Source organism: Protomyctophum parallelum (genome assembly GCF_964188405.1).
Source record: "Protomyctophum parallelum genome assembly, chromosome: 19".
NCBI classification, from domain to species: domain Eukaryota; kingdom Metazoa; phylum Chordata; class Actinopteri; order Myctophiformes; family Myctophidae; genus Protomyctophum; species Protomyctophum parallelum.
This window is the reverse complement of record NC_139717.1, coordinates 36,985,980-37,001,112: the sequence shown is the minus strand read 5'-3', so window position 1 is coordinate 37,001,112 and position 15,133 is coordinate 36,985,980. Positions and strand designations below refer to the sequence as shown.

The window sequence follows — 15,133 nt, the reverse complement described above, 5'->3', positions numbered from 1 at the left end:
CTTTCTTAATCCACTTCCCTCCCGGGTGCTTCTGTGTTTATTCCTACGAAGAAGAACATGACATGTTTAGGGCAGTGGTGGTGCCGAGAGGATCCAGAGACTATAGGTGAAAATAAACAGCTGCTGGCCTGGGCCGTGGCTCAGCGGTCCAGGCACCTTGGCCGGTAGTCCAGTCTGGCAGTGCGCCGCGGGTTCGACTCCCGATCCCGACGGCCTTTACTGCATGTCACTCCCCCATTTCCTGTCAGCCTACTGTCTGTCCGAAAGCTGCAAAAGAACTAAACAGCTGCTGACTCCATGTGTATCAGAGGAGATATGTGGTCGTCTCTAAACCCTCCCCAGACCAACAGTAAGGGACTACTGTATATACCCATGGGGGGAATTGGCACAAAAGACTAGAGAATTGTGCAGAAAAACTACAGGATTATCCCCTTAAGTACAAATATGAAAATAGCCACACTCAGAGCTATATGAGGTTTTCCTTCCAGTGTAAATACTGACTGATAGTCTCTCCTCATTTTCAGTTGAGTGAGTTATACTCTCCTTCCACAATAGAGTACATCATGTCTTACGCTCCTGCCATGAAGCCCTTTGGGATGAAAAGTGTGACGTATCGTGGCAGCACCACCACAACCACCGTAGAAGGTCTCACGCCCGGGGACCGCTACATCTTCAAGATCAGAGCCACCAACAGGAGAGGACAGGGACCACAGAGCAAAGCCTTGACTGTTGTCATGCCAGGTAGTAGTACATTTGTGTCTGTGTTTGTGGGCGGGCACTTGTGTGTGTATGTGTGGAGTTTTAAGAATTTACTATTTTTCACAGCCTCTTTAATATCCAGCCAGTCGGACGGACTCTGAACATTTGCTGAATGTTTTCCCACTACTCTCTCTCAGTGTGTCCCATTTCTCTCCACTCTCCCCGTCAATAAATGCTAAAAAAAAACTATTGTCTATTACAGTGTGCCAGCATGAACTATAGGCGCTGTTCATTGAACTATAGGCGCTGTTCATGCTGGCACACAGCACACAATTAATGTTATTTCCTTCAGGTGAGTTTACCCGTCAAAATATCTGCTCTGAAAAGTTCAACATAATTAACATAATTTCTCTCTTGTCAGCCAGCAGTGCTGCCTCGTCTTCCTCGAAAAACCTGGACAGACGGCGGACAAGCCACACCCCCTCCAAGCAGGATAGCCACGATGAGAAAACCGACCTCCAATCAACGGAGGTGACGGAGGAACCGACCACACCCGGTCAGACGACCCAGGCTCCGCCTACCCCCAGGCGGACACGCCCACTCACTCAGACACGGTCCTATCACAGCATATTTTCCTCTGTGAGGGGCTCGGTCAGGAACGGGGTGAACAGAGGCAGAGGGAGAGAAGAAGAAAGGGAAGAAAAGGTGGAGGAAAAGGTGGAGGAAAAGAGTCCCACCACGCCTCCACCAGTACAAGAGGAGACGGCCGTTGAGACTGTGGAGGAGCAGAAAAACACAGACAACGACGTCGTTCATCCAGAAAACCATGTTGTTCAGGAGCCTCCGACTCCTGAAACCCCCAGCCTCAAAGTTGTAACTCCCTCCCCGACTAAACCTAAGCGGCCCAAACCACCCAGAAGGCCGGTCAAGATCAGGGTCCATCAGAAAGCAGGATCTTCAGGATCTTCATCTTCCACATCATCATCATCATCATCATCATCTCCTTCCTCTTCCTCCCTCCCTGACTCCTCACGTACTCAGGAGTCAGCAGCAACAAGAAAGGACCACACAGCTCTCACTTACCCAGAGAGTAAAGACGCTTATGCCCCGCCCAGCGTAATAAACACGAAACCCCCCACTCCTGCTCCAAAGCACCCCACCCCACAGCCCCAGACAGATGCACCACCTGTGGGTAGAGGCTCCGCGACAGGTGGGCGCTCCAGTGGGTCAAGGTTCGGTTCTGGCCGTAGGCATCCTGGGGTTCTCTCAAGAGGGAACCCCACCCGGGTTTTGAACGGTTACAAACCCTCGACTGCCAGCTCTCAGTCTACTTTGTCAAGTGGCTCTCAGAACCACGAGTCATCAAACACATACAATCCAGCATCATCTGGGTCAGCTTCACGGACTGGGTCACAGAGCCATGCAACACCAAACACATATAACCCAGCAGCATCTGGGTCAGCTTCACGGACTGGGTCACAGAGCCATGCAACACCAAACACATATAACCCAGCAGCATCTGGGTCAGCTTCACGGACTGGGTCACAGAGCCATGCCACACCAAACACATATAACCCAGCAGCATCTGGGTCAGCTTCACGGACTGGGTCACAGAGCCATGCAACACCAAACACATATAACCCAGCAGCATCTGGGTCAGCTTCACGGACTGGGTCACAGAGCCATGCAACACCAAACACAGATAACCCAGCAGCATCTGGGTCAGCTTCACGGACTGGGTCACAGAGCCATGCCACACCAAACACAGATAACCCAGCAGCATCTGGGTCAGCTTCACGGACTGGGTCACAGAGCCATGCCACACCAAACACAGATAACCCAGCAGCATCTGGGTCAGCTTCACGGACTGGGTCACAGAGCCATGCCACACCAAACGCATATAACCCAGCAGCATCTGGGTCAGCTTCACGGACTGGGTCACGGGGACGCGCAACATCGAACACTCACAACTCTAGACCACACAGCCCATCGACCTCACACACACGATATCCACCCACAGACTCATTCACGTCGCATAGCGGGTCACAGAACCCCTCGTCCTCGGACGCACACAACTCGGGCAGCTCTCCGTCCACGTCACACAGAGGGTCTCACAACCCTGCGACTTCACGCAACACACACAACTCACAGCACACTTCTCACGCACCGACTCAACAAGACACAATGTATAGAGAGGGAAATGACCACAGCAAGTACCACACAGAAACCGGGGAGGAGGTCACTGAAGATGGAACCTCGAACAGCCGGTCCACAGCATCATCTAACACACACACACGACCCACGGAGGAGAAGAGAGAGGAGGACGAAGGAAGGGAGGGAAACGGTTATGAAAAGCCTCTCTCTTCTCCTTCCAGAACTCAACCTTCGATTGTTGCACGATTCCCCTCACTCGCTAGTCGCTACCCCGACCGGTTTGGTTCGGGGTCGAGGGGCGGCGGGGCGGAGGGTCGACCGGACGGTAGGGTCCCCTGGAGCAGAGCGTCGTCCTCCGTGGGGGCAGGCCGACCCATTTCGAGGGGCACTCCCACAAGGGTCTCGGGGGCGGCAGGTGCTGCAGGCGTGGCAACAATCCAGGAGACCAGTGACGACCCGATAAAGAATGCAATGGGGACGGGGTCACTTAAACCATCTTTGACCAGTAGGAACACAATGCAAGGTGGATCTAGGCACCCTACCCGCTCATCTTCTCCCTCATCTTCTTCAAACGCCAATTCCCATGTATCCTCGATTGGACACAGAGACTCCAGGAAGCCCATTCATACAGGAACGTCTAACGATAATATTGATGATAATAATGATCATGATGAGGATTATCTAGATGAAGGGGGTAAAGAAATATATGAGAAAACCGAAGTGTCAGATTCCACAGTGGCACCCAAAAGGACAGCGTTAACATTAAATGACCCTGACGGAACCTTGGAGAGCCACGAGAGGGAGGACACAGGAGAGGTTTCACCTAGGACCAGGACGGGGTCATTTTCCGCCCTCCCACCATTTCAGAGACGTCCTGCTCTAGGACCCAATGGAAGGGTACGCTCTCCTCTGCTGGCAAACAGGCAGTTGGGGGGCCAGAGGTTCCCCCTCAAAGTGCAACCAGCGCAGAACACCAGGTTAGGGTCTTCCACTTCAGATTCCTCTGCATCATCATTGGATTCTTCCTCTTCATCCTCCAGTAGACTGGGCTCAAATCATAGGGTCGGCATAGGTACGAGTGCCGATGCGACAGACGGATCCCGTTCTTCATCATCCAGGGATGCCACTGGGGGCCAAGGTACAAGGACCCGTAACCCTGGCCAGAGAGGGAAGCCCATCAACGGCGGTGGACTCAAACCTGCCTATGGAAATGGTAACGCATGTTTTGTGTGTCCCCTATTGTATACTCCAGTGTCTGGCTCCCCCAGAGTTAGTGTCCAAGTGTCCTTGAGCAAGACACTGAACCCCAAAATTGCTCCTGATGTGCAGGTTGGTGCCTTGCATGGTTTCTGCCGCCATCAGTGTATGAATGGGTGAATGTAATGCACAATCTGTGTAAAGTGCCTTGGATAAAGGCGCTATATAAATGCACCATTTACCATTTTATTGTAGCACCTTAATGTAGATATATAAAATATATTACAGTCCTCAGTAATGCTAAGTAACGCTACTTTAACTTATACCTTCCAATCATTAAGGTAAAAACGGTCGTCCCAACCTGACGACGACACACGACAAAGAGCCCTCCTCATCCAATGACAACAGCAAAGCCAATGGTCGCAGGTCCATTACTGGCCCTGATGGAAAGAAATGGGTTTGTAATTATTTATATTTAATAAAATATGATGAGAAATGTGCTATGATACTCAGCACTTAGCTGAGACTTATTGTATGATATTATTTATTCCTGTTGAGCCAATAACCAATTGTAAAAGGTCTAATATATCAATTCAGGACAATAGAGGCTATGCGCCTGCATAAAGTGAGTGGCAAATCGAGTGGCAAAATGAGTTTAATGCAATCAGATAGGACTTTTCTGTTTGGATGTATGGGCTGTCAAGGCCAGAAAGTCGTTTTTTGCCACTCAGTGGGCATTCCTGCATAACTTCCGGGTATAATGATGATGCCGCGCGCATGCCCTCTATAACGTCTACTTATTTCCAGAGCGGTCTTGTAGACTTGGCTTGAAGGCAGGCAGGGATAGGGTAACATGTACGCTACTCATAGCACATTATAAAATCAACAAATATTCCACAGATTACACATTGTAAAAACGATTTTATGCCTTCTCTGGTATTGTACTCAGGAGCCCTTTTTTCTCTTTTAAAACTACTCACAGTATGAACAGATCTGAAGATGTGTTGTTCGATTATCTCTTAATTCCTTCAGTATGGCATTTTAATGCTGCAAATAAATTGCTCTGTGCATCTGCTTGTTGAAGTATTTCTAAGCCTGTTGTTGTAACGAGACCAAGAATTGGCTCTATGCACACGCAGAATAACTCTTCCTACTTCCGGGCGCCTTCCCTACATCCTTCACAGGTGTTACAGATGATACTAATGAAGGCTCTGTTCCAGAGCCTCTTCAAACAAGTCAGCGTGCTGCTATTGTATGTTGGCTCACTGGAAACACTGCTACACCAGTGGGTTTCGAAGTGTCCTTGAGTGGGTTCCAAATGGCCCTGTAGTACGCTCTCAGAGGGGGAGCATACTTTGGTCCGACATACAGTATCATTGGTTCCAAAGAGCATTGGTCCGACTCGGTATAGGGTTGGGGGTTAGGTTTAGGTGTGCTGCCCTGTGCTCGCGGTTATGGTTAGGGTGAGGGTTTGGGGTAGGTAGTCGATCGGACCAATGGTATGTCGGACCAAAGTATATTAACCCTCTCAGAGTTATGGGGGTCCTTGAAATTAAAACAATGTTGAGAACCACCGTATACTAAATTGAACAGAGCCTTAATTAGTATCATCAGTAACACCTTGTGTTCATTCCGGACTGTGCAGGTGGTGGACTTGGACCGGGGGGTTCTAATGAACGAGGAGGGGAGGATTCTTCAGGACTCTCAGGGAAACCCCAGAAGGGTTGTGCTTGGAGAGGATGGACGCACCATCTTTGGTGAGACACTTCACGCACTTGGAATGATTATTAGGGTCAATGTCAATGATAGCAGTTCTCACTAAAAGGATAATAATGGGGCTTCAGTTGTAGAAAGACATATTTTCAACTGACGTCTCACAGAAAACAAGGAGATAAACCACTGCATTTTCACTATTTAGATCCATGACTTTTTGGTTTGGTAACAAGTGCCAGATTTGTGACGACATAGCCTATGATTCGTTGTTTAGTATTTATAATGTGATTCAACATGCCGGTTCCGGTGCACGGTCAGCCTCATTAAATTCCCATCGTCCCTTTTCATTCCTCTTCACCAATCCACTCCCAGACAACCAGGGCACTCCAATGGTGAACCAGGACGGCATGGCTCTTTTCGGTAATGGCCGCGACGGCCGACCAGTAGTCAATCCCAAAGACAAGCTCCTCACTGTAGGCGGTAAACCTATGGTTGGGCTGGACCGGCCTAATCTCAGGACCACCACCACTACCACAGCTGCACCCACCACAATACTCACCACCACAGAGTGGAGCTCAGAGGATTACAGTCTAGAGCCTTTTCCAACCTGTCCACCAGGAACCTACTCTAAGATGGATGAATATGGGTACCCAGTACTGGATCCAGATGGTATTCTGGACTGTTATCCTGAAGGTGAGTCTTCGTGAAAGAGAAAATAACTGATACTGATGTCAGTAGCATTTGGACTAGTTGACAAGATCATTAAAGTAAAAAAATACGTTATAATATATATTTATATAATATTTATATATATATATATATTTGAAGCAGCAGTCTCACCAGATTGGGCACTAGATGCGCCACCATTTTATTATAGCTTGAACATCTTTGCGCTTAGGAGAGACATAAAACCTTACGAATTGTAAGATTTACAATTCCAAAATTCAGCAATTCGTTTGAGGTCCACAATAGCCAGAGGCAAATAATGTGTGACTTCACTACATCTCTCAGTTGTATTGTTGGCCAAAGCCAACCCATCTAAGGCCTGAAGTGTTTCCTGTCTGTGCCCACAGAGTCCTATAACAGTGTGTGATCCGGTCAGAGTGTGTGTAGACGTGTGTGTCTATGTGAGACCACTGGAACCACATGTGAGACTCCACATCTGGAGCCTGGCTGTGGTCAGACTAATACTGGTTTAAAAACACTCCCTGGACCGTCACTGCCGTTAGCATTTACCACACTAGGCTTGAAGCATGGACACAAAAATTATTATAAGTGACAAAACATTTTAAGTGTAACAGATGATACATGCATGGATGATAGATAGAAGATAGATTGATAGATAGATAGATCCGTGTATACTGTATGTATAAGAAATGGCACACTAAAACAAAACAAAAGTGAGTTCAAACGAAAGGGAAACTGAACTAAAACAACAAATCAGAATTGTAAATACAATCAAGATGTAAGACAGATGGCCAAAAGCTGCATTTGTACAACATACAATAGACCTACTGTATATTGTCTATACAAATGTTAACAGGGGCCCTAACTAGAACAAACACATCCAAACATAGACATATTCAGACAGCTACAAAGATCTTTCCTTGTAAAGTCTAAACAGGGAAAATCTGAAACGGCACACTGTAAAATCTTTAGTGGTAAATAATTTACAGTAAGTGTGTTCATTTTACACACACACTGTGGCTTTTACACTTTGGGCCCTATCTTGCGATTTGTTTTAATGGTTCAACTAGCCAATCTACATCGACACGTTGTGAGCTTGTAGACTATTTTAACTATTTTAAAGGGTTTTTCTAAATAGTACAAAATGGCAAATACGTTTAGGGATAAGGGGTAATGGGTGGCGCAAGATATAGCCCTTTGATTTTGATTTTTGAAACGGCATCGTCCAGTGCAAATGCAATAAAAACTCATCTCACACCTGTGTGTACTGTATATACTGTACAGTATAGGCTATAGTATATATTATACACACGCATATATCATATGGTACTGTATATATGTGTACTGTATGTGCACATGTACGCAGCTTTTTTATTATGTGAAGCTGTGCGTGCGAGTGTGCGTGCATGTGCACGCTACATTGCCATTGGCTACATAAAATGTATACATAGTAATGTGAGAGTGACACCACAGCCTGTCTTGCTTCTCTGACAGAGGACTCCTCAGGGATGGATATGGACTCCACGGTTACAGTGGCCATGGTGCCCGATGCTTTAGCTCTAGACCAAGGTATTGGCTGAGTATGGCTGCCGACCCATAAACCAACCACCGGGCCGGGTTGTTGACCTGCACCGTTAGTTGATCGATTGTTGAATGTTTAGCTTTGGTTTTGTCCGTTTGTTTGCTCTGCTTTGAGTTTCTGTTCTTGTGCGTTGGATTTCTGGTCCTTGGATTGTGTTTGGTTTGGGTTTTCTCTATTGCTGGGTTTTGGGTTTTCGCTATTGCTGGCTGTTTTTAAATGTCCCTCATCCCCTCAAAACTGGACCCGCACGCTGCCTGTGAACTCCATTACTAACCCAGAGAGAATGCCTTGGCTTGTGATCTGGTGTGATGTATTTGCTGGTCTTACATAATGCATGGACCCCGAGTTCAGTTGAACACTAACGGAATGGAAATGTGCACCTTGACGATTAGTCGATGAAAGCTTATGTCCGTTGTAGTTTTGCTGCAACATTGGACTAAACTGATTTGTTGTTTTGCTTGAAGGTTGTGACATGAAGCATTACAATTTTCTTTGCATGGCAAGCATTAGTTTGCCATATAGTTTGAAGCTGTGTGCATGCGTGTGGACCATGATGTAATGCCAAGGTCCATTGGCGCCACACAGGAAAGAAATGGTGAATAAAGAGGAAGGAACTAATTGAATTTCACTCAGTGTATTCCTGCACATTTCTCAGGCTTTCAGATGGCCTTTTCGGCAATCTGTTGCGGAACGTCATCGTCTTCATGGCCCCCTCACGTGGAAAATATTGGTAGCATAACATTACACAAGAATAAGCGTTGGCTTTCAAAGGAAAATAGGCAGGTTTGCAATGAGGTCACACCATTGCCCACGATCAATTAAACCACTGTGACTCATTACACTAATTACGCAGAGATTGAGGAAACAATTAGTGATTACCGAAAAAAATGGCAGCAGTGTGTTATTGAATTATGCATTGTAAAGCGTGTAATTCTTTTGCGCCATTACCTCACTGACGGCTTTGATGTTGCTAGATGAGGTCCCTGTCCAGACCACCCTACAGCCAACAACCGCCATCACCACCACCACCACCACCAGCACCACCACTACAACCACCGCCACCACCACCACAGAGGTCCCCAGACTCCCCACCCCAGAACCAGACACCAGGCCCTTCAACAACAGCCCCTCGTCAGAGCTTGACCTTGGGGGGAGGAAACGGTTCACAGGTACTGTATGTTTTTTCACTGCCTGTGTGCATGCGTGCTTGTCATGTTCAATTACTTCCTTAAGCCTACTGTAGTTCAGACCAAAGACTAGGATCTATACTTTGTTGCATGACAAAAACAGCCAATCTTCTAAGCTCACAACACATAGATCTGCTATTTCCGCCACGGGATACGATCGTATAATGCACTGAGTAAGTATTACAAAGTTGCGGAGAAAGCAGCAGTCTGAATTACCCCTCAGAGCCCATTATCTGTGATGGATGTCTTTGAAGAGGCATTATTTAAACTCCCGATAGTAAGTCGTGATTCAACTTATATTAAAATAATCTCTCTTCTCCCTCCCTAGTTAATACATTTTTGGTGGAAACCCTCTTTAAGATTTAGTACCAAATATAAGGGGGAGGGGGGGTAAGAGGTAGGGAGAATGTGAGAAAATGGGAGACAGAAGTTATCTCACCATGTTCAGATAACATGGATATACATAAATCTCTTGCGTTTAATGTCTATGTCCAGGATATTATACAGCACATACTGTATATGTACGTATGTGCCGTGCACGTGCACATGTAAGTGTGCCTCAGCATCATAAATAATATTCCGCCTGCTGACGTGTGCTCTGTTTTCTTTCACGGAACGGAGGAGAGGAAAAATGAATTCTGGCTCGCGATCATCTTGGCTCACTCAGCTGCACTTCATAAATACATTCACAGAACTTGACTGCCTCATATAATTTACATGCATAACAGTGAAGCCAAGAGAAACCACCGCGAGGTGACGGAAATACCATCATTGTATTGGTCTATGTTGCATTCAATAGGATTAACGCTGTGATCGCAACAGGCCCACTCATGGATGACAATATATGACACACACGACCACTGCCCGTGTTTCAGAATCAGTCGGTGCATTTGCCAAGCACAATAACTGTGCAGATCTACTGACAGCTTACATAGTGTTTTTAAGTGTGATCTTTCTGACTGGAGGGTGCGTGTTATTACATCCACACGAGTCACGAGCCATGAGCCCATATAAAACTAACATTCCGCTTGGACAGAAGGCATGCATAATGGAAGACAACTCAGCACTCTGGTACCTTGCTGTACGCAAATATGGCTGATTCCACTTAATTTGCCAAAAAATAGAGTAATTACAAAAATGAAAAACCCATCAAGATCATTTTTGAACATTAGGCGCCCACAGTAGCAGAGAGCTAAATAGGAGACATAGCATCCAGTCGTTCTTAGCAGTGAACCAAAGACTACTGCTGTGCTGTGTCTTGTAACTAAGGCTTTAATATGCTTGCTTTGGCCCATACTCACTCTCCTCTGTCACCTCATCTGGCTGCATGAGCCAACCTGAAAATGCTCTTGAGATAATAATAATAATAAAAAATCACACTCGTGTGAAGTGAGGGCCACCTTTTATCAAAGCCAGGCGTTCAAAAATAACACCTACAAGCCCCCCCCCCCCCCCCCCCCCCTCTTTAAACCTACAAGCTACAACTATTAATGTCTCTAGTCTTCTAACTGATGAGGCTTATTCCCAGCATATATAGTTACACGCCATTGGGAGAAGCTGCCAAATTGGATGCTTCACTCAGAGTTTGTCAAATCCTAGCTTAATTTTCTTGATTACAATGGTGATTCTTGTCCGTGTCATTTACATAAAATGTTGGTAAAAGGATTTTAAACATGGTTAGGCTACTTGGAGCTGTATCCCTATCAAGTGCCATTATCGTTACTATCATCAGCACTATCTGCGCCAGTAGCTACAGTGGAAAGACGACAGCTTTTACTCTGGCCGGCATCCATCTTGGTAAACAGTAACCGTCTGATGATTAGAAAGTGCCAGCTGAACTCATCTGAAACCTATTACGGTACATCTCCACATCCATAACCTTTTGGTGGAACAAACAAGGATTAGCCTGAACAATAAAAAGTTAAAGGGTGCTGATCTCAGCGGGGAGAGGGAGGGAGAGGGAGAGAGAGAGAGAGAGAGAGAGAGAGGATTCCATGTTGGCTCAATGTGCTCAATGTGCTTAGCAGCTCTGACATGCTCTGTGTTAAATGAACACTTCACCTTGTTTCAACCTTATCTCTATATAAGTCCCCACTAATGCATTTCTCACTATAGCAGTGATTCTCAACCTTTTAAAGTCTCCAAATTAATATGCATTAGGCCACAGATAGGGCCCCAATCTAAGAATTATTTTTATTATTAGACATAATTTGGCCTGAATTTGGTCCAGAATTCATTCATTGTCTATGTACTGTAGGTACATATAGACTAGAGATAACAGTGAAACTCTGATCAAAATAACCATCCTTGTACAGTACGTTCTATAGTTGAATTTAGTTGTACTGTACAGTACATTATAACGCACTGTGGCCTGTGGGGGTGGAAGTGCACAGGAAGAGTGCTGAAGGCACGCTGCGTCGCTGCCCAAGTGACGTCACTCATGCGACTCCTCCATGTCTCTTGCTGCCACTCAAGTAAATATAGCCTACTATCGAGTAATAACACTCCAGTCCAGAGGGTTATACTTGACTGTAAATCCATTATATTATTGAGTCCAGTTACTGTACCTTATGAAAACGCACAGAGCCTAAAACCCAGGCTTTTTTTCTTCTTTTTTCCACCTGGAAAGGCAGTGGTTTCCATTAGCTTCTGGATATGACTGACTGCCCTCTTTCTTTATCCATCTTCGCTCAGCCACGAAAAGCCAAATGTTTGCAAATCATGTCATTCATTTTCAACAATGAGGAAACCTTGCTCAGTCAGGGATTTGTTTAAATGTATTAAATAAAGTGATTTTGACACACTGGGCATTTCAAACAAATCATACTGTGGGAATCGTGCGTCCTTGTTTCAGAAAAGGAAATGGGTCTGTTATACGCTCTGACCGTATCATCCAAAGCTGGCAGTGGACTAAGACACACTGTGGATGTGGATGGCAGCATTTAAAAAAGAAATCAAAGAGGCAGAATCCATGCACACATGTGGGGCTTCCAGGACTGAGGGCTCATCATAAAACCATATATCTAGCCATAAATCCACAAAGATCACGGTCAAGCACACATGGATGTGTGAATACAATACGACACAGACACGCGGAAATATACAGTCATGGACAGACGTGTGCATAAAATAATCCCCACAGCATGCAGACAGATGTACATCATCACATGAATGGAGGAGGGAATCCGCGTGTATATACATCACATACAGTAGTTGTGGGTAACGTACCAGACAAACAGAGCATGCGCGACTGCGCGTCAATGTGTAGACAGTGACACGTGTTGTTGTTAGCCTGTTGGCCCGTGCCGAGGGACAGATTTTCAGGTAGACGGGCGCACGTCCAGACCCCTGTGCTGCTTCCCCTCCAAATCCCAGTTAGCCTGGGAATTGTGGAATATCTGGGAAGTATTCGCAGCTGTAGATGCAGCTGGCCTTCCCAAGGACATGGGGGAACAAATGGCAAGAAGAGAGACAGCAGGGAAAAGAGGAGAAAAAGGGAGAAGGCAGAAGAAGACAGGATACTGACCCCCATCCTTGTGGCTTTTTCCACCCCCCACAGAGTATGATGTATGAGCTAAATGACCATCACGTCAATATGGTCAATATGAACCGCAGTTCAGTTTGCCCTGATTCACAGCTTTCATTAAAAAAAATGTATTCACACTAGACCGGCAATAACTTCTGAATCACATCCTTCAGGTTTTTTGTATGCAAGTATGGTAATACGACTCACAATAGACCAGCAATAACTTCCACATGAATGGAAAATGGGAATTCATTTCTTGGCCTCGATATTGAGAAAAAAGGAAACGATCTTTGCCACAGAAAAACATAATCTAGATTTATTGTGTTGAGGTCAAGGATCTGAATAAGTAATTAAAAGAATATTCAAAGAATGTGATATTCTAACATTGACATTTAACATTTTGACATGTATTGGAAACGGAGGTGCTGCTGGGATTCTGATCCCATGAAATATAAAACCGGACAGAAAGAGTGCTCTGGAGCACACGTTTAATAGGAAAAAGTTTTAATAGCTGCAAGTAATTATTGCAATCAGGGGCAGACTGGGAACAAAAAGCAGCCTTAAATTACAGGGCCCCCTATGAGTTAAAATGAGTGAATCAGTGAGCACACCCATAGACATAAAAAGGCAGACGCTTCTTCCGGCTCTGGGGCGCATGTCAAAATTGAAGGCACAATTTTCCAGAGACTCCTTGCAAAGCATGAGCGGAAGCTTGTCAAGCTTCCGCGTGCGTAACATAAGTCCTGGAAAAGACTTGCTGTGATTGGCCAGTAGTCACTTGAGTGACAGCGAGAGGAGTCGCATGAGTAACGTCACTTGGGCAGCGACGCAGCGTGCAGCACTTCCACTTGGCAGCGGCTAACGAGGCATCTATTCTTTTTTAATGTCTATGAGCACACCACCAATGAAAGAATTACAAACTAAATAGGTCCAACGGGATATTTAATTGGGCCAGTTACCTACAGTACTGTGTGTTTTGGACTAAATACAGTCATGTATTGCACAGGCTTATGAAAAATCTCATTTTGTCACTACTTGCAGTTTGATCCTCTTTGGAAGGAAGCAGTTGACAAAATGGTAAAAGATAAGTATGTTTATGTTACAGAAAAAAAGTAGGCTCTAAACTCTAAAGCGGTGCAATAATTCTTCTGTGCAATAAATAGTGCTTTTATCCTTAATAGGATGAAAGAATGTATAACTTATAACCTTCATTGAGCTTTTACATTATTCCTATGACACCTGGCAGCAATTTTACACTATACTGTTATTGTTATTTATAGGTACTGTACTGAACTCCTGTACTACAACAGTGCAAACCCTAGGTCACACAGTGCTAGCCGCCCAACAGTGCCACCCCAGGTCACAGAGTGCTACTGCAGCTGTCCGTGCTGAAATGGACATACAGTATACTTTCATAGGTGGACACACACACACTTAGCTGCGTATTGGAGTGGCTAGGCACCGCTCAAAAATGGGACACAATGCCTCCCTGCTTGGCACTCAGCAGCATCAAGGGTTGGATTTGGGGGTTAGATCAACTACAAAGGATGGGCATTTGACCCATGAGATGGGTCAAATGCTGTGAACAAATTTCGCATAAAGTAATGTATGTGACAAATAGTGGGACTTTAACTTTAATACACAACCCTGTACAGTCTCAACCCAGGGTCCATAATGGGTCATTTCACTCATAAGGTCAGCCTTGGTACCTGATGCACAGGTTGACTTTCAACATGTGTTCTTCTCTCCCTCTGTGAACTATAGCTCCCTATTTGAACTACATCCAGAAGGATCCAGGTGCTCCCTGCTCCCTGACGGAGGCTCTGGAATACCTTCAGGTGGACATCTTGGAGACCCTCATGGAGAAGGACAGCAACCAGAACTCGCCGCCCAAGAACAAGCCCCATAACATCACTGTGGTCGCCATGGAGGGCTGCCACTCCTTTGTCATTCTGGACTGGGCCATTCCACTGAAGGATGATATGGTGTCAGGTAAGGTAACAGTATTTTACAGCAGTGGTTGTGAAAGTGGGGTCTGGGTAGCCCCAGGAGTCCAGGGGGCCCGCAGCAATATAGTATTGAAATCAGTTCAACCACTTTAACCCTATTAAAGTTGAAAACAGGTTTACTATTAGATGGGGGACAGCGTCCTTGGCATCAAGACATTGGAGAACCACAGTTCTACAGTATTTCTAAATCAATTCAAGGACTTCATGCTGTTGTTATCAACTTTCCATATCCTCCTAAATCAATCGATCAATGTTGCAGCTCAATGCATAAACCTGGAACATGTCGCATGAATCTCCCTCGAGTCTGATTTTAGGAACACACTCCAATAGTCTAATAGTACTGCATATAAATCATGACAAAAGATAGAATGCCTGGAGC

The 15,133-nt window shown here is 45.6% G+C and overlaps 1 protein-coding gene across 5 annotated transcripts in view; it reads left to right on the top strand.

Moving 5' to 3' along the window:
- Positions 1-15,133, top strand: part of fndc1 (fibronectin type III domain containing 1) — a 48,031-nt gene that overhangs the window by 18,414 nt on the left and 14,484 nt on the right. For 4 of the 5 annotated variants that reach the window (XM_083790751.1, XM_083790750.1, XM_083790748.1 and 1 more), the window contains 8 exons: positions 556-741; positions 1,121-4,066; positions 4,392-4,507; positions 5,696-5,807; positions 6,136-6,456; positions 7,945-8,019; positions 9,007-9,201; positions 14,510-14,737. In XM_083790751.1, the coding sequence (XP_083646877.1) occupies positions 556-741; positions 1,121-4,066; positions 4,392-4,507; positions 5,696-5,807; positions 6,136-6,456; positions 7,945-8,019; positions 9,007-9,201; positions 14,510-14,737 (4,179 nt within the window). The remainder of the gene's footprint in view (positions 1-555; positions 742-1,120; positions 4,067-4,391; positions 4,508-5,695; positions 5,808-6,135; positions 6,457-7,944; positions 8,020-9,006; positions 9,202-14,509; positions 14,738-15,133) is intronic. The other variant, XM_083790749.1, reaches the window with a different exon arrangement.